The sequence below is a fragment of the Hydra vulgaris genome, chromosome 09 (genome assembly GCF_038396675.1).
Source record: "Hydra vulgaris chromosome 09, alternate assembly HydraT2T_AEP".
Lineage (NCBI taxonomy): Eukaryota > Metazoa > Cnidaria > Hydrozoa > Anthoathecata > Hydridae > Hydra > Hydra vulgaris.
In genome coordinates this window covers 14,358,783-14,379,955 of record NC_088928.1, presented here as the reverse complement: position 1 = coordinate 14,379,955, position 21,173 = coordinate 14,358,783, and the positions used below count along the sequence as shown (strand labels likewise).

At 28.4% G+C, this 21,173-nt stretch overlaps 2 protein-coding genes across 2 annotated transcripts in view; both read left to right on the top strand.

Moving 5' to 3' along the window:
* Positions 1-7,998, top strand: part of LOC101235320 (aprataxin and PNK-like factor) — a 63,719-nt gene extending 55,721 nt beyond the window's left edge. Inside the window, exon 13 of the mRNA XM_065804804.1 lies at positions 7,819-7,998. Coding sequence (XP_065660876.1) covers positions 7,819-7,970 — 152 coding nt within the window. The 3' untranslated portion in view covers positions 7,971-7,998. The remainder of the gene's footprint in view (positions 1-7,818) is intronic.
* A 918-nt stretch (positions 7,999-8,916) lies between these two features.
* LOC101241363 (L-2-hydroxyglutarate dehydrogenase, mitochondrial) overlaps positions 8,917-21,173 on the top strand; it is a 36,186-nt gene continuing 23,929 nt past the window's right edge. The window contains exons 1-5 of the mRNA XM_065804803.1: positions 8,917-9,067; positions 11,462-11,592; positions 19,905-20,056; positions 20,791-20,922; positions 21,004-21,117. Of these exons, the coding sequence (XP_065660875.1) occupies positions 9,018-9,067; positions 11,462-11,592; positions 19,905-20,056; positions 20,791-20,922; positions 21,004-21,117 (579 nt within the window). The 5' untranslated portion in view covers positions 8,917-9,017. The remainder of the gene's footprint in view (positions 9,068-11,461; positions 11,593-19,904; positions 20,057-20,790; positions 20,923-21,003; positions 21,118-21,173) is intronic.

Genomic DNA, 21,173 nt, shown 5'->3' with positions numbered 1-21,173 from the left:
TTAAAATTTAATTCACAAGAGAAAATATCTGCGACAAATCTTTGAAGCATCATAAGTGTCTAGAAGAAATATTTTTAAGGAAATACATGCTGTGTTTTTTTTGCATTTTTCAAACAAGTATCAAAACATTCTCTTTATGAAGTACAAAGGTCATATTTCACAAAACTGTGCTGTTCAATACAAAAAAAATTTCTACTGAACTAAGCGAGGAGATAATATTTGTGTAATGCATAAGTTCCTGATGCATTATATAAACATCTTTATCAGCTATGAATGTCTAAAGTTTAATATTAAATATTAGGTTAACTATTACATAGAATCCATATGAAATATTAATTCTATATGAGAAATTCTGTATAATAGAAAAAATATAATAATAAAAAAATAATAAGTAGAATATTGCTTATATATATTTAATATTATTATTTCCATTTAACCTTTCATAAACCATATAGAAAAAAAAGATTTTTATTTTAACAGCTCTATGGTTTCACTTTAAAGTTTGTAGAGATTAAGTAAGAAAGTTTCTTCTATGCTTCAAGGTATCCTTTTTCCAACAACTAATGAATTATATGATGCAAGAAAAAAATTTCATATTACAATCACTAAGGATTTTGGTGGGGAAAATGTTAATAATCAACACAAATACTTATCACCAATTATTATTTAATTTGAAATTTTTTAAAGTTTCACTAATTCAAGATTCTTTTATACAATAGTGATGAATTTCAAATGCATTTTAAGGGTTGTGGTGATACAGTAGGAAATTCAATATCAATTAATCAAAAGAACTGGTTAAAAGTAAAGCAAATGTTTGAGTATATACTTATTCATCTTAAACCAAAATGCCAACGAATTGATAAAAACACAACATTGCGGCAAAATTATTCACAAGTGTGTTATGGTGAAATCAATAACCAAATGCATTGCGGAAAAGTTATTAACCATTAATGGTTTTAATAAGAAAAGCAAAAATAAAAAAATCTTTCAGACCTTGTTTTTTATCTGATCAAAAAACATACGTATCACACATTTATACATAAATGAATTTACTTGGTTTTTAAGACTTTTTTATTGATGCTTTATAGACTTAAGAGTTTGGGTTAAAAAAATTAGACCATTTGGTGAGCCAATCTATTTACAAGAGACAATATTTTTACTAAAATAATATGTTGCAATCTTGGTAATGCAATATGGCTTGTCCCAAGGACCAAACCAATTTGAATGCCTGGAAAACCCGGTCAAAAGGTTGTCGATTTTTTTTTAAGACTTTATTTTAACCATAAATGATCTATGAATTCCTATGTACAAAAAAATTTTATTTTTATGATCCCAGTCCAGTATAATCTTACTTGTTTGTTGTCAGTGTAAAATTAAAAAATGCTGAATCTTAGCAGCTATGTTTAATGCTGCAGTTAACACAGTTATGAATTTTGCCATTGGTTTAAATCACACTCCTTTACCACTGCTGAATTAATGATACTTAATCTTGGGAAAATGATCTTAGAAAAGTCTTAATGTAAATAACAAAAGTATATAGAACCATTTATAGAACTATAGTCTGTCTTGTAAGAGATAGCTGAAATAAACAGTTTGAGGATGTGATGAGTTGCCTTCTAGATAAATCTTACCTAGGAGTGTTGGACTGAGTTATTTACTCACAATCTCCAAAGTTATACAGAAAATGTGGTTCAAACGATTATGCAATCTGATTTCACCATTAAATATTTTATGAAAAAGAGGGATTTTAATAAGATGTTTAAAAATCTTATTTATGGTTAGGGGTCTTCCATAAAGTAATATGCAAGTATGGGTGAGAGGTTGCACAAGAAGGTACAGATGTGTACAAAAGGGTGTGATAACAAAATATATATCAAATGTATAATCACAAAATATTTATCAAATGGAGTCCACAAAGATTCTCCTATAATTTTTCAGTCATGAGTTATGATCCTTTTTTTTAACCTTTGCTTTTTGGGTCCACTGTGTGTTATATATATATATATATATATATATATATATATATATATATATATATATATATATATATATATATCTATATATATATATATATATGTTATTAAACGGTATTCTGACTACTATCTATGCTTTGAGTCAAGTTCTTCAATCTAATTTAAAAATGAATAAAGTACCAAAAACTATAAAACACAAAAAAACATCATCATCACCAAGTTCTCTAAACCTATCATTCACTAATATTCGTGGTCTTCGAAGTAACTTTTCTTCTGTTGAGTCTTATCTTTTGCAAAGTTCACCAGACCTACTTGCTCTTTGTGAGACTAATTTGAATTCGCCTGTCTCATCTTGTGGTCTTAGTGTTGATGGTTATCTTCCTTTAATTCGTAAAGACTCCAATAGTCACATGCATGGCCTCGGCATTTACATTCGTAAGAATTCACCTATTTGTCGTGAAACTAGGTTTGAATCCACAGACTATTCTTTCGTGTGCTTTCGTTTAGCACTACTTCACTCTATTGCCTTTCTCTTTGTTCTATATCGCTCTCCTTTATCTCAAGACTGCACTCTTTTTGACATTATTTCTGATCATATTGACCAAGCCCTCTCTCTTTATCCATCAGCTAATATAGTTGTTGTTGGTGAATTTAATGCTCACCACTCTGAATGGCTTGGCTCTAGTGTCAGTGACTCTGCAGGCATTAAAGCCCACAACTTTTGCCTTTCTCAATCCCTAACTCAAATAGTCAACTTTCCAACTCGCTTTCCTGACAACCCGAATCATCTACCTTCTCTACTCGACTTATGTCTCGTTTCTGATCCTAGTCAGTGCTCAGTTTCTCCACATTCACCCTTAGGTTCTTCTGATCTCTCTAAAACTAATATCTCATTCTTCTTCGTGACCTGAATCCCCCTATTATCGAACCTCTTACAATTACAGTAAAGCTGACTGGGATTCTTTCCGTGATTTTCTTTGTGATGGCCCTTGGGTAGAAATCTTTTGTCTTTCTGTCGACAAATGTGCTTCTTACGTAACTTTGTGGATTCAGGCAGGCATGGAATCTTTTATTCCCTCTCGACGATTCCAGGTCAAGCCTTACTCTCCTCCATGGTTTTCTTCACACTGTGCTGCTGCGGTTGCCAATCAAAACTGTTACTTCCATATTTATCAGCAAAACAATTCTCCAGAAAACAGACGTCTGTTTTTTACTGCTAGAAACAATTGTAAAAAGGTTTTGTCTAACGCCAAAACCCGCTATTCTCAGGTCATGAAATTTCATATCTCATCTCAAAAATTAGGCTCTCGTGACTTCTGGAGAATCTTTAATAATATCAATAATAAGGGAAAATCTATAATTCCACCTCTCTTGTATGGTTCAGACTTTGTCACCTCACCTAAAGACAAAGCCGAACTGTTTGCTAAAAACTTTTCATCAATATCATCTCTTAATTCCACTAGTTGCGTTCTACCTGATATTGCCAACAAACAGGTTGATCCATTGCTTGACATTCATATCACTCAAGCTTCTGCATCTAAAGTAATTTCCTGCCAAGACTCTTCTACAGCTTGTGGCCCGGACAACATACCTGTTATTGTCTTGCAGAAGTGTTCTCCAGAGCTGTCGTCTATACTCTCAAAACTATTCAACAAGTGCTTATCAGAGTCTTGTTTTCCAGCCTGCTGGAAAGCGGCATCTGTTATCCCTATCTTCAAAAATTCTGGAGAGCGATCTGATTCGTCTAAGTACCGTCCCATAAGTCTTCTTCCTATCATAAGCAAGGTTTTTGAATCTTTAATTAACAAACACTTCTCATCTTGAATCTAATAACTTACTTTCTGACCATCAATATGGATTTCGATCTTCTCGTTCTACAGCTGATTTGCTAACAGTAATAACTGACAGGTTTTATCGTGCATTAGATGAAGGTGGAGAGGTTAAGGCCATCGCCCTTGACATTTCAAAAGCTTTTGATAAAGTTTGGCATGCTGGTCTTCTCCATAAGCTTTCTTTTTATGGTGTATCTGGCAACATCTTTAAGATCATTGAATCCTTCCTTTCCAATCATAGCATAAAAGTTGTCCTCGATGGATAACACTCTTCTTCTTATTCTGTAACTTCAGGGGTTCCTCAAGGTTCTATCCTTGGCCCTATACTCTTTTTAATTTACATTAACGATCTTCCAGATATTCTTACATCTAAGGTTGCATTGTTTGCTGATGATACTACCATTTATTCTTGTCGTGATAAGAAACCAACACCCTCTGATTGCTTGGAGGGGGCATTTGAGCTTGAAAAGGATTCTGCTACAGCATGGGGCTCACAGTGGCTGGTGAACTTTAATTCAGATAAAACTCAATTTTTTTCAGCCAATCGTTATCGCAATAATTTAGATCTTCCTATATTTATGAACGGTGATATACTCGATGAGTCACCTACTCTTCATCTTCTAGGACTAACTCTTACTTCCAATCTTTCTTGAAAACCATATATCAAATCAGTTGCAAAATTAGCATCTGCTAAGGTTGCACCTCTTTATCGAGCTTGTCACTTTCTTACTTCGGATTCTATTCTCTATCTCTATAAATCCCAAATCCGGCCTTGTATGGAATACTGTTGCCATATCTGGGGCGGATCTTCTAATGATGTCCTTTCTCTTTTAGACAAGGTCCAAAAACGCATTGTAAACATAGTTGGACCTGCTCTTGCAGCCAACCTCCAACCATTATCACATCGTCGTAATGTTGCTTCTCTTTCTCTTTTCTACAAATACTATTATGGGGACTGCTCTAAAGAGCTTGCGTCTCTTGTGCCATCTACTAAAATTCATTCTCGTGTTACTCGTCATTCAATTAAGTGTCATCCTTTTTCTTTGACTGTTCCTAAGTGCTCCAAAAACGCTTATTTGTCTAGTTTTTTCCTCAAAAAACAGTTCTTTGGAATTCGCTTCCTTCATCTTGCTTTCCTGATTCATATAATTTGCAATTTTTTAAGTCATCTGTAAATCGTTATCTTGCTCTACAATCTTCATCTTTTCTCTTTCAGTAACTTCCAACCTTAATTAGTGGCTGTTTGCAGCCTTGTAGGAAGCGAAGGTGTTTAAAAAAAAAACATATATATATATATATATATATATATATATATATATATATATATATATATATATATATATATATATATGTATATATATGTATGTATATATGTATATATATATATATATATATATATATATATATATATATATATATATATATATATATATATATTAGGGTGCATTGAAAAACAGAATTTTTTTAAAATTGCCTTGTAATAGCTCTAAATATTTGCTATATAATAAAATATCACTGAATTAACAAAAAATTTCGAAATTAAAATATTTTCAGAGTTGCCTCTAGTCCCTTGAACATTTTAGGGCCCCTAATATTCTGGGGAAAGAAAATTCTTCAAAAGTAGATCAACCTGGTACTCAAAAGAAGCAAAATTTTATAAAATGTTTTAAAATAATATTTGTTTTTTTATGTAAAAATTATTATTTTGAATCTCATTGCATAATAACTATGGTTTTTCAACTAAAAATAAAAAAAGTACATTTTTACAGGTTTTTCGATAATATTTTTTTTTAAAAAGTGTTTTTATAAATTAATTATTATTTTTGAACTTTTTATAAAATTTCACTTCTTTTGAGTACCAGGTTGATCTATATTTGAAGAATTTTTTTTTCCCAAAATATTAGGGGCCCTAAAATGTTCAAGGGACTAGAGGCAAGTCTAAAAATATTTTAATTTCAAAATTTTTTGTTAATTCAGTGGTATTTTATTATATATGCTATATTTAGAGCTATTACAAGGCAATTTTAAAAAAATTCTGTTTTTCAATGTACCCTAATTTATATATATACATATATACAATGTAATAATGCCTTCTTTAAATAGACATCATAGTCATATATTCATATAGTTAGTTCATAGTCATTTAATGTCATTAAATGCCATTTTTCATGATATACAGAAGTTGCAATGTAAAAATTTAAAGTGACCTGGTAGACTATTATAAGCCTTATATATAAACTCAATAGCCACTGTGTGACTATTGAGTATATATACTGGGAACTGCTTTAGCTAAACACCCTAATTTAGTCAGCCACTGACTGTGTTTAAATGTTTTAGCAACTGTTTATAGGCAATTATGATGCATATATTGTTAAAGATAACTTATGAAATAAAAAATATATGATAAATATTTTTTTGAAAAAATGATCATTACTATTTTTCCAATATATATACCTATATATGTTGGTGTGATATGTATGCCTATATATACCTTGGTGTGATATATATGTCTATATATATATGTTGGTGTGATGTATATGCCTATATATACGATGGTGTGATATATATGCCTATATATAAGTTGTTGTGATATATATATGCCTATATATATGTTAGGGTGATATATATACCTATATATACTTTAGGGTGATGCTACAATAATATTTTTAACAAAAATAATGTATGAAACCATTTCTTAATCATGATTAATTGTATTCTGAAGACAGCTTTATTAAAATTAAATATTTTAAAATTTTATTTGGTCAAATTATTTATGAAGTTAAATTATTTTTGGTTAGACATTTTAATAAACATTTCATTTAAAAAGAGTCTCTCAAGAGTATCATCAGACTTAACCTGATTACATCAGATATCCATAGCTTGGAGACTTCTTTTAACTATCTAATTTGTTCTATGCACATTTTTGAATGAGAATTTGACTGCAAGGATATGTCTGGTCAAAGCGTCTTGAATGCAGTTTGATGTGGTTTCTTTCGGGCTTGTCTAATGGGGTTCCTCCCTCCTTTTTAACCATGATACACATGGTTCAAAATGAGGGAAAAACCCAATTAGCAAACTAGAAACAGAAAATATTCTTTGCTACTTCTTTTAATGACAGTCTTTCTTCAGGGATTAGAAATATTCTAGTAAAACATAATTTCCTCTGCTGTTCTATCTAGCTGAATAAGAACATGGTAGTTAGGTCGGCAGCTCCAGTTTGGGTAAAAAATTGGTATCAAAGTAGTGCCTAAGGACAATGCATTACCTGGAAAAAAAGGACAATAAAATGCATATACAATCATATTTTTAATATTAAAAAATAATTTGACGAGCTGTTAAAAAAATTTAAAGAAATTTAAAGAAGTTCCTTCAGTATATAGCGTTTGAGACCAATGTAGAGAGACCAATATTTTGGTCCCTTCAGTCATATGGTCATTGTCCAACATATGGTCATTGTCCTTCAATCAGAGGGACCAATATTTTGGTCCCTCTGACTGAAGGACAATGACCATATGTTTCACTTTCTTAACACCATTATAATATGGTGCCACAACTTTCCCTTCAAAATTTAAAAAAGATAAAAGATGGTTGAATAGACAAAACTATTAGTTTAACCAGACTTAATCATATTATTTACTAATTTAGGTTTAAAACCTAATAATAAGCACTTATAGTAATAAAGCATGTAATTACACACACAAGGTAGAATGAAAACATGAATAAAATTATTGTTTGTTATTAAAGTTTGAATTCAAAATTAAGCAAAATTTATAAAAACAAAATTTTGAAAAAAAAAACAAGAGCTAGCTAACCATTTTACAAATCAAATTTTTTTCAAATCTTTTTAATTTATAGTACTAAATCTAAAGTTTATATAATATTATTAAATTTAAATCTAAAGTTTAATATTATCATAAACTAATATTTGCACTTAAGTGTAAATATTAGTTTATGATGATATTAAGTTTTAATTAATGTTAAATATTATATATTTTTAATTTTTTTAATTTAAGGTGTTGAGAAGCTTAAATCTATTTCGTTGAAATACTTTTGTGAAATTTTGATAGAAGATGAAGATTGTAGTATTGAAAGTTTAAACATTCCTAAATCAATCAAGTTGGAAATATCTACAACCCTAAAAAAATATTTTCTAAAGGCCTTATAACCTCAAAGAACACACTATTGCAAACTATAAATATTGTATATATATATATATATATATATATATATATATATATATATATATATATATATATATATATATAATATATATATATATATATATATGTATATATATATATATATATATATATTTATACTATAAATATTGTGTATATATACTATAAATATTGTATATATATACATATATATATATACACACATATATATGTATACATTTACATATATATATATATATATATATATATATATATATATATATATATATATATATATATATATATATATATATATATATATATATATTTATATATATTTACAAAATGTATAATATATATAATATATATATATATATATACATATATATATATATATATATATATATATATATATATATATATTATATATATATGTGATATATATTTATAAATATATTAAATATATATACATATATATGTATATGCATATATGCATATTATGTATATAATATATATATATATATATATATATATATATATATATATATATATATATATATATATATATATATATATATATATACATGTTTTTGCTCTATATATATTTATGTGTTTATACATATATGTATGCACATTTTTGCTCTACATATATTTATGTATTTATACATATATAAATGCAAATTTTGCTGCAAACAACTTTAAACATCAGCCTAATTTATTAACATTTAATGTGCATATATATATATATATCCATTATAATTTTGAAAATTACATTTTTAATTGCAAGAGAATTATTTTTTTTTTAATGTTTTTTAATATTCTGAAGATTTTTATAATGAGTTTGATTTAACTAAAAAAGTTTTACTGTCTTTGTCTAAGTAATCTAACTAAGCAGGGATGGTAAGATCCAACAAGGACTCCAGAATTTAAATTTAACTATTGGTTGTTATTTCCTATCTTCACTTTGATTATGTTATAGTTATGATTTATGTTAAATTTATTTCATTATATTTTATTGTTAAAATATATTTAATATATTTAAAAAAATAAAAGTCATGAATAAGAGTGTTCTTCAAAAGTGTTTCCAATTCAAGTTTATTTCAAGGTAATTTCAATAATAAATATTAAAATATAAATTAGTAATAATAAGTTTTATATATTAACAAATAATATATAGTAAATTATAATATAAAAATTTTATACATAGTATGTATATATATAAATGTGTGTGTTAGTGTGTGTGTGTGCGTATATAAATATTCATATATACATATATATATATATATATATATATATATATATATATATATATATATATATATATATATATATATATATATATATATATATATATATATATATATATATGTATATATATATTCATGTATATATATATATATTCATGTATATATATATTCATGTATATATATATATATATATATATATATATATATATATATATATATATATATATATATATATATATATATATATATATATATATATATATATATATATACAGTTGCGAAAAATAAAATAACACCACTAAGCGTATTTTCCTTTTTGTTAAGAAAACACCATGCAAAATAAAAATTTTTTATAGCTTTGCTGTTTAAAAAATTGCGTTTGCTAAAAAACACTCAAATTGACCACTCAAAAAATGGCGGAATGTTTTATGGACAGACAAAAGTAAGATTGTGCTTTATGGTGGAAAAGGCTCTTGGGCGTATGTCAGAAGTCCGCCGAATGCAGAATACAATTCAAAATATACCATCAAAACTATTAAACATGGAGGTTGTAGTATAATGATATGGGCATGCTTTTCTTATTACGGAGTAGAGCCCATTCATCACATTACTGCTATTATGGACCAACATGTTTATGTTGAAATATTGGATAAAGTGATGTTGCCGTATGCAGACTATGAAATGCCGTTGTCCTGGGTGTTCCAACAGGACAATGACCCAAAGCACACTAGCAAGAAGGCGAAGAATATGTTTGAGGAGCATAAAGTGAACATTATGGAGTGGCCAGCACATTAACCCAATCGAGAATTTTTGGACTGACGTAAAGGAGGTGGTTGCTGCTGCCAAACCCACCACGAAAGAGTCACTTTGGAACATAGTTAAGGAGACATGGAGCAAAATTCTGCTAAAGCGATGTCAGGACTTGGTTAACTCGATGCCAAGATGTTGTGTAGCCATCATTGCCAATAAAGGTCACGCTACAAAATACTAATATGTTAAGAAATAACTAATATTTAATGTAAAATGTTTAAAACAACTGATCTCATAATATTTCCTTATTTTAAAGTACACATTAAAGCTGTGGTGCTATTATTTTTTTTGCGTTTTGTTTGATTTTTTTTTAATTTTTGTTTAATAAATGAATACTATATATTAAAACTTGTATATTTTGTTTTTTATAAAAGTTATAAGCCATTTTACTTTTAAATATGTATTTTAAAGATTTTCAAACTATCAAAAATAGTTAAAAATTCTAGTAGTTTCAACCAATTTTTGGTGGCGGTTTTTTTTTATTTTTCGCAGCTGGATTTATTCATTTATATATATATATATATATATATATATATATATATATATATATATATATATATATATATATATATATACATATATATATATATATACATATATATATATATATACATATATATTTATATATATATATATATACATATATTTATATATATAATATATATATATATACATATATATATACATAGATATATATGTATGTATGTATATATATACATATATATGTATGTATGTATATATACATATATATATATGTATGTATATGTATATATATATATGTATATATATACATATATATATATATATATATATATATATATATATATATATATATATATATATATATATATATATATATATATATATATATATATATATATATACATATATATATGTGTGTGTGTGTGTGTGTGTGTATATATATATATATATATATATATATATATATATATATATATATATATATATATATATATATATATATATATATATATATATATATATATATACATTATAAAAATATATTTGTTTAATACTATTAATAATATATTTGTGAGGCTTGTGAATCTTGAATCTATCTGCATCAGAAACTTGAAAATAATAATAAAAATAATAATCTATATTTGTTATTTTTTTTGTTGTTGTTGTTTTATACCTTGAGTAAATAAACAAAAATACTTTTGTATTTATACTCTTTAGTAATCATTGCTTCATATGCTTTAGGTTATCATTACCCCATTTTTTAAATGATCAATACTCTTTTCTTTAGGTAATCAATGTGCCATTGTTCAAGTCACTGAAAAAGTTTTGAATTTTTTTATTTTTAAAAAATATAAAGTTATTTCCCACAAAAAGATAAGAATTAAATTGATTACTCTTGATACTGTTGCAAAAATTTTATAGTTTCAGGTTGTTTTTAATAAACAAAGTAATTTTATTAGGAGTTATTATAACAAGAAATACGATGTTGCAATAGTTGGGGGAGGTATAGTAGGAACATCATTGGCACAAGAAATTTTGAGAAGAAATCCAAACTTGAAATGCATTATTCTAGAGAAAGAGGAAAATTTAGGTAAGTAATAATATTATAATTTAATTTTTTTTTTTTCTTATATAAAAGGTTTTTTTAAATTTAATTTTTATTTTAATGGTTAAGCTTGATTAAATGTGTTCATTTAAAATTTTGATCAAATGTGTTCAGTTGAAATTATGGTTCAATCTAGTGAGGGAGAGTACATCAAACAACTGTTGCCCTATGCTGTGTGTTTTATGCTGTGTGTTTAATAAGATTTAAGTAAAAATTCCAATTCTATCAATAGTCCTCAACATCATTTCAGATTGAGTTTTCTCTCTCTGGCTCAAAGCTAATATTGTAAGTTTAAGAATAGAAAATCTTCTATCTATTTTCTATAGGATCTTCTATCCATATATACTATAGGATCTTCTATTTATGTTCTATAGGATACCTTCTTTTTTTTAAGTTACCATTATGGATGGTAATTTTTCTAGTGATAGTACTACAATAGAAAGTTCTGGTCTGCAAAGCAGTTTCTAATTAGCTTTTGATCTGCAAAACAGTTGCCAGGAAGGGCATCTGATTGTAAAAATTTTCTTAACTTTTCTTTAATTTTATATTTAAAAAAAGATTAGCATTATGAAAAATCTGCCTAAACCAAGTATATTAATTATAATCATGAAACTTTACTCACTTTATGACAATACCCTTGCAGAATAGTGGCATAGTATTACAGTACAAGAAAACAAATTGTTTTTAGATTTTTATCTAATACTATCATCTAATACTTTGATTGGTAGTAATAGTAATAGTTTACCTTAGTAATTATATGCAAGTATTCAAGCATCTAAAGCATTTATCTATCTAAAATGTTGACAACTTTTCTACTTGTTTATTATTTGACTAGCCATCATAGTATCCTCGTGTAAATAAGTATTATTAGCAACCTGCTCTTTAATGGATTGTGAGACATTTAACGAAATGACATTTTGACAAGTAATAACAATAGTCTTACTAACCTGGTGAAGAGAAAATAATCTTGTTTTCTACAAATCAAGTGTCTTCCACAAAGCTTGTTGGATGACCATTCTTCTTTATAGTACCATTCTTCTTTACAGATGTTTATGATTAAACACCAGTTACGATATTTCTCAGACAACTCTCCTAAACTGAAGCAGTTTGTAAATCTCACCACTTTTAAGTGTTAAATTAATAAACAAGTAGAGGTGAGTGTATTAACTGTCATAGAAAGACTGTCATACAAAAACTTAAATAGCTTTATTTTCTACTCAAGCATCATCAAATAAAAAACCATACATGGCTCAAAAATAGAAATGCTAACCTTCAAAATCAAGAAACTTGGAAAACCTGTATTTCTTAGTTTGCCAATATCTTTATTCCAAGAAAAGAACACATTTTTCTTTTGTTTCTCCAGTTTGACACTTCTCAAGTTGATAGAAATTAATAAATTCTCATGGATCTTTTAAGCAAAGATTCTCACTCATAACAGAAAAAAGCACTTATGGATTTTACAACTTTTTTTTTAATGAATTAAAACTGTTTTGAATGACTTATATTCTGTTTTATATATATATATATATATATATATATATATATATATATATATATATATATATATATATATATATATATATATATATATATATATATATATATATATATATATATATATATATATGTATATTATGCTTATATCAACTTAGTTTCTCCGCGCAGCAGCCTTGCTCGGCAAGGTTTGTGTTTCGGAGTTAAAGAGTTGGGAGAGGGTTGCACCACAAATAATAACTAAAAAATAAAAAACACAAAAAAATGAGTAGCCTCCTCGACTGTAGTGGCCCCCCTTGGGCCTTGGGGAGGTGAATAATCTAAAAAAAAAATATCAAAAAAGAATGTTTTGCAAAGTATTGGGGTGATTGGAGCTTAGGAACAAAAAAGCCCTAATTTTTGGTCCCACCCGGCCCTTAATGTGGAAGCAACGAGTTTATAAAATATTTTCTTTACTATTTTTATCTTAATTTATTTTCATCAACAAATTTCAAATTTCATGCAATAATCTCTTATTTTTCAAAAACTATGACCATATAAAGTTTTAACCCCCAATTTGAGGGGGCTGTAAACATTGCAGGGTCATAAAAACTGAACACTAAGAGATTATTGTATGAAACTTGAAATTTGTTGATGAATATAAATTTAGATAAAAATAGTAAAGAAAATATTTTATAAACTCGTTGCTCCCACATTAAGGGCTGGGTGGGCCCAAAAGTTAGGGTCTTTTTGTTCCCAAGCTCCAATCACCCCAATACTTTGCAAAACATTCTTTTTTGATATAAGCATAAACATACAAAAGTTTGGAGTTTGCACAACCCCTGTAAGTGTCAAAACTCAAACATCTAAAATTTCAGTGTACACCACTGGTAGCATTCAGAAGAACAAGGATGTCTGGACCAATAACACAGGCCTGCAATGGTTTTCCTCTTTGAAATCTGAGTAACGTTTTTTATAGTTTCTGATGTGCTGATTACGAGAAAAATAATTTAAAAAATCCATCACGTCAGGATTTTTTGATATGGAATATTTAAGATTTTGCTTTAAAATGTTTGAGCGCCTACCTTTTGCAATGTCTAAAACGTTATTAATTTACTTCAGCTATATTTTTATTTCATATAACTAGTGTAAGGGAACATAGAAATTAACGCCAATTAGTAATTTGTTAATGACTACATAATAAGTATTAGTAATTTGCATTAAACATGTCAAAAATGGGTCATTTTGGCTTAATTTAGTAATGAGCTCATTATTACGTAATGATTTGGTATTATTAACTAATTGTTGTGAATATTATTAGAAAAGGGTGTAATTAAGATAAACCAAAGGATTTTTGTATAAGTACCCGCACTGATTTAGAAGTTTAACAGTTGAAGTGTGCATCTTGCAACATAAACTTTAAAATGGCATCGCGAAGTTGTTTAAACTCTCCTAATTTTTTCTGTTATATTTGCGGGAAATTTATGGTGATAAAACAACGAAACAGTATTACAGACTTTGTAAAAAATATTTATAAAAGTTATTTTGGACTCGTTTTAAGTAACCAAGACAAAACTTGGGCACCTCATAAAATTTGTACGACTTGTTTATTAGAACTTTGCAAGTGGTCAAAAGGACAGAAAAATAGCTTCAAAATCGTTTCGCCTGTGCTATGGAGAGAGCCTAACGACCATGTTAAAGATTGCTACTTTTGTTGTTGTGACATAACTGGATACAATTCAAAAAATAAAAGGGACATTAACTATCCAAACGTGTCATCAGTTACGCCTTCAATATTTGGCGATTCAAAAATGGTGCAGCCCCCGGCTCCAGCTCTACAAATTGAAAATTCTGACTGTGATATAGAGGAAGAGGATGTACACCAATCTGATCCTGAATTTCATGGAGATTCTGACGCTTGTCAGCTCTTTTCACAGTCACATTTAAACGACTTGACAAGAGATTTAAATCTTCCCAAAGATGCAGCGGAACTCCTCGGATCACAATTAAAAGAAAGAAATATGCTGGCACCTGGTACTTCATTTTCATGGTACCATCACAGAGAAAAAGATTTTCTTCCATTCTTCGCTGAAGATGAAGATTAAGTGTTCTGTAAAGATATTCCAGGCTTGACGAAAATGTACGACATTGAATACGATCCTAACGAGTGGAGATTGTTAATTGACTCCTCAAAAAGAAGTTTGAAAGCAGTTCTTCTGCATAATGGGAATACATATGCCTCGTTACCTGTTGCACATTCTGTCCATTTAAAGGAATGTTATGAAAATTTGGAAAAGCTTTTGACTAATATAGCTTATGAGCAACACGATTGGATGTTGTGTGGAGATTTGAAAATCATAAGCATGCTACTAGGCCAACAAGGTGGTTATACAAAATACCCATGCTTTCTTTGCGAGTGGGATAGCCGGGATAAACAACATCATTGAACCAAAAAGGAATGGACTCCAAGAACTGAACTAACCCCAGGATTCAAAAACGTACTTAAACAGAGTTTGGTTCCCAGAGATAAAGTTTTACTGCCACCATTGCACATCAAATTGGGTATAATGAAGCAATTTGTGAAGGCTTTAAATAAAGAGGGGGAAGGCTTCAAATATCTGCATTCAGTTTTTCCATCTTTATCAGAAGCTAAGATAAAAGAAGGAATTTTCGTCAGCCCTGATATTAGGAAATTAATGTCGGATGAAAAGTTTGATGAAAAACTTAATGATATCGAGTTGCAAGCATAGCAGTCATTTAAGGAAGTGGTGACAAAATTTTTGGGGAACAATAAAAGCTCCGACTATAAAGAAATAGTGGCCAAAAGGATTTCCAATTTGGGTGTAATGGGTTGTAATATGAGCATTAAACTTCGTTTCTTAAATTCTCATATTGATTACTTCCCAGAAAATCTAGGAGCGGTTAGCGAAGAACAAGGCGAAAGATTTCACCAAGATTTGAAAGAGCTTGAAGTCCGGTATCAAGGAAGATGGAATATCAACATTATGGCGGACTATTGTTGGTTATTGAAGCGCGACGATCCAAACCGGAAATTTAAGCAAAAATCGCACAACCAAAGCTTCCAGGAGAAAAGGACCAGGTTCCACAAATGAAATTTAAATGTTATTTTGACTAGTGTTAAGTTGTTATTATATTTTAGTAGTTTTTTTAAGTTAAAAATAATGTTCTGTTTTAAATATATTTTTTTATGTAAAATCTTCTGTTTTTTTGCTATTTTCTATTTGTGCCTTTTTTGAAAAATCTGGAGGTGATAAAGAAAAACTAAGTACATATTCGTAATCAGCACACCAAAATACCCTAGAATCAGCTATCAAACTCCAGAGAGGAAGTTATGACTCTCATTTTGCAGGCCTGTGTAATTTGGTAAAATTTGAAAACTCCATAAAAGAAGAAGAATGGTTCTTTTGGAAGAATATTCACTGGAAGAAAAGTGCAGAATGCCTCTCCAAAAGCAAATTATCGGGCGCTACCATTTCCTTGGACCAAAAATCAAAGGAAGAAAGGAGCGAATAGCAGAAATTTCCAAAGAAGTCACCAAAGTGTGGAAGAATAAACTGAATTTTCCTCATGTATCTGATCAAGTTATACAAGCAAAGCTTGATAAAATACTGAAGTGTTATGATGAATGTGTCAAGCGGAGAAGCTATAAACCCCTTGATAAAATTTTTGATATTAATAAAGTGGATGGAACATGGTTATCTTCCGAGGACAAGTGATTGTACCCTCTCCAAGTAGAAAGCAAAGGAACAGTGGGATACTCTACAGACCAAGCGGCCAGTAAAGAAATGTTTCATCTCTCTAAAAGACAAAAACTTTCTAATAGGTCATCCAACTCATCATCTTACTATTTAGTGATTCTGTCTCTGAGGCTGACAACAGTGAATATGAAAACGTTGAAGAAGAAGAAGATAAGACTAATCCTACATCAAGTAGAAAACTCATAAAAGCAAAATTTTAGTCAACTTGGTGACCTACACAAGAGTATCAACAAACAAAGCTGCCAACAAATGCAAGCAATTTGCACGTGAAGGCATCGACATCCCAACTCCATATCAATCAGCTATTTACAAGTCAACAATCAAAGAGGCAATCAACCTGAAAAACGAAATGATTAAAAAGTTGCATATGGAAAGTTGGTCCTTACACTTGATGGCAAGCACATCAACGGAATCGATTATCAAGTGGTCGTCCTTAAAAATGAAAATGAAAAGAAGAGAAATCAAATTGGATGTCCTGGGCTTGGTAGATGGCAGGGGAAAAACTATTGCTCAAGGAATTTCTAAAGTCCTTGATGAATTTCACCTATGAAATTCAATACAGATGATTGTTGCAGATACCACCAGCGTTAACACTGGAAAAAAGAATGGTGTTGTTTTAATATTGCATCAAATGTTCACAGAGAAACGCATCAACAAACTTCAGTTTATCATTTGTCAACACCATGTATTAGATAGAATCCTCCGTTTAGTGATGGATGAAGAACTTGAAAGTAAAACACAATCGCCAAACATCGAGTATTCATTTTTATCTCAACAGTTGAAAGAGTATGAACAACTGAAAACACTGTTTGATAATGGAATAGAAGTAATTCTCGAAACATCAGGCTAATGAGATGATATGAAAATTTTATTTCATCTCACTCGAGTGTTCCAATTTTTTTTGATGAAAAGGGACATTTTCTATTGATCAGGTTTCAGAAATTATCCAACATCAGCAATGTGAGGTGAGATTCCAGAGCTATACTAGCAATCCTGGCCTTCATTTTAATTCCTTCAACAAGGACAGTTCTGCAGAGAGATCTTTAATAACTTAAGTTAATAAAATCATATACTCTTAAACTTAAAGTCATATACTCTCTGCAGAAACTTTAATAAAAGTTTCTGCAGAGAGTATAAGACTTTAATAACTTGGCTGAAGTACTGAATCCATATAAAAAGGTTATAAGCTCTTTGAAAAATCACTGGAAACAAAAGCCATCCATACTACAGATCCCCAGAAGTAATCAATGTGCAGAGCATTCAATCAAAGTAATGAAGTAAATGTATTTGTCATGCAAAAATAAAGACAAATTGTACCTTCTATTCCTTCTATGCAACAAGCAAGAGCAAGGTCAATGGTCTGAGCCATTGTTGGATTAAAAATTTATTGTATTACATGAATATTATATTCTAAATACATTTGAATACATAGTAGTACTTATGTCAAAATCAATTTTTAAATGGCAGGGTGAACTTTTTTCAAAAGATATGCAAATAATAGTTCATTTCGTGCTTTTTAGGTAAAAGTTCATCAAACTACCGTACAGGAGTATGGGGTTGAAAAACAGTAATAACCCAAATATAAATATATATATATATATATATATATATATATATATATATATATATATATATTAGTTACTTATGGAGCAACTGTCAAGGATCTTTTCATCATCAATAATTTTACTCATATGATCACTTATGAATTGATATAATTTAATAGTTCTTTTCTGAGAAAGTGGTTTTGATGAAAGAATGTTATACTTTTCCTTCGTTGCTTGCTTCATTTTTTCATTAAAATGTTCACAACCTACTATCTTATAGGCCAATCATTAATGGATGACAGTTAGTCACTGATGTAGCTATTTTTATATTGTCAAAGTGGTTTTTTGGCCATTAACTAACAAAATATAGAGTTTTAGAAGCTCTAGTAGATTTTAATTTACAAGATGGTGTTAAAGATTGAGGGCATGACCCAGGAGTGGTGATGACACAAGTTCATTTGGGTGTACTGATGAAATTGTTGTCTTAAGAGTTGTTATTATAAACAATATGAGCGCTTGTTCAGGCCTGTTGGATATCATTGAGTTTCTCATATTCCAAGAAAACATGCTTGATGCTACCCTTTTAGATGATTAAAAGACCTGAAGTTGTACTGGATTTAGCATCATGATCCTTGTTGCAATCATTACATGTTGCATGAACAATAATACTTTCATAGAAATCCCAAGTACAAGACTTTCTGGGCATTATGAGGATGAACGAAATAACAACAACTTTGAATATTTAGAATATTTTATTTTTTATTTAAAATAATTTATATTTTAGAGTAATTTTAGCAAATAATTTTTGGTACTTATAAAAATAAAAGAAATGAAAGCCCACCTTTTATAATCTTTGACATGAACGCTGACATTTTTAAACTCAAATGATATTTAAATAAAAATTTCAATAACTTTTTAATATTTGAAGAGTTTAAATAAATATATTCATTTGTTTATTTGTTCAACAAATATACATTTGTTAAACAAATATTCTTTGCTCATTGAATATATACAAGTTTATTTGAGCATTACAAATAATTAAACAATTTTTTTTTAACAAATATTCATACATCAATTTCGATAAACAAAATTCCTCTCCCTCTCACTGTGTGTGTTTTTATATGTATGTATATATATATATATATATATATATATATATATATATATATATATATATATATATATATATATATATATATATATATATATATATATATATATTTATATATGCATGTGAACTTGTTAAACTTGAACAAGTCCTTTTTTTTTTTTTTTTTTTCATTGTTTTCATATATTTTTAATGTTTGCATATGTTTTAGTTTTCATTTTTCTTACTGTTTACAAACATCAACTGATAAATAGGTAGAACATGTGAGGAGTGCTGCTCAGTGATATAGAACTATAAGAGAACATAAATTTTTTTTTGTTTGTAAACTATTTATTGTGTGTTTAATGTGATTCCATTTACAAAATAACAATAACACAATTTTATGCTATTTAGCACTGCATCAAACAGGTAGAAACAGTGGTGTTATTCATGCAGGAATTTACTATCAGCCTGGAACACTTAAAGCAATTCTGTGTGTAAGAGGGCAAGATTTACTTTACAAATATTGTGATGAATACAAGATTCCTTATAAAAAAGTTGGAAAGGTGAGTTTAATTAAGCAAGGTTTTTTCAAAAGTTTTTATTATTAAAATGAAGGGGTTTCTGTTTTCACTTATATATGCGTTTAATGCAGAAATTATGTTTTCTGGATCATTTCTAATGATCTGAGAACATAAAATTTTGCCACAATACAATAGTCCAATCCTTGAAGTAATGCTTGAATTTAAATTTTAGAGTGAACACAAATACTTATTTAAGAAAGACATGGCTTTGATGCAATAAAGTAGAATCAAAGAATAAAAACTTTCATAAGGTGCTTCCAAACTGTATAGGCACTAATATTCACATTAAGAAAAAATTGAGTAAAAATTTTCAAGCTCAAAATCTGTATGTCTTTCACAGCCAAATGACACATCATGTTGTCAGTTTTTAGTGTGGTAATTAATGGTCTGCTACAGAATTTTCCTGGATTGATGCCATCTGTTGAATGATATCATGAACAGTTCATCTTTAATCGAAAATGGCAAGTCTGAACATACCCAAATAAGTTTATGCATACTTTAAATAAATGCATTCTTTAAACAATATACTAATATAGGATAGTATAAAAATTTTGATTTAAATTTTTATATATTTTTTAACAAATTTATAGATTTATAATAATTTTTAACAATAGTTATATTATATTTCATCATAACACTATAAATTTATTATTCCCCAAGAACATGACAATCAATGTTTTAGGTGCTAAGTATGTTTCTTGTTTTATTTGTTACAGCTCATTGTTGCAACTTCTTTAGCCGAAGTGGAAAGACTGAAAGGCTTGTACAATAGAGGAATTCAAAATGGTGTCCAAGGATTGTCTATGATATCTAAAGATAATATCAAGCAAATAGAACCTCATTGTGAAGTACACATATTTGTTACCGTATTTTAACCTTAATATTGATGACTTAAAAGTTAATTTATGTTGATTAGTTTACTCTGAAAGGGATTTATGGCACTTCATTCTCCCAACACTGGCATTATTGACTATGGTCTTGTGACTAAAGCGTTTGCAAAAAATTTTACATCAAGGCAAGGAACAATTGCATTCAACTTTCAGGTGCTTATTTACATTAAAAATTAATTAGAAATAAAAAGAATACAAAAAATCAACAT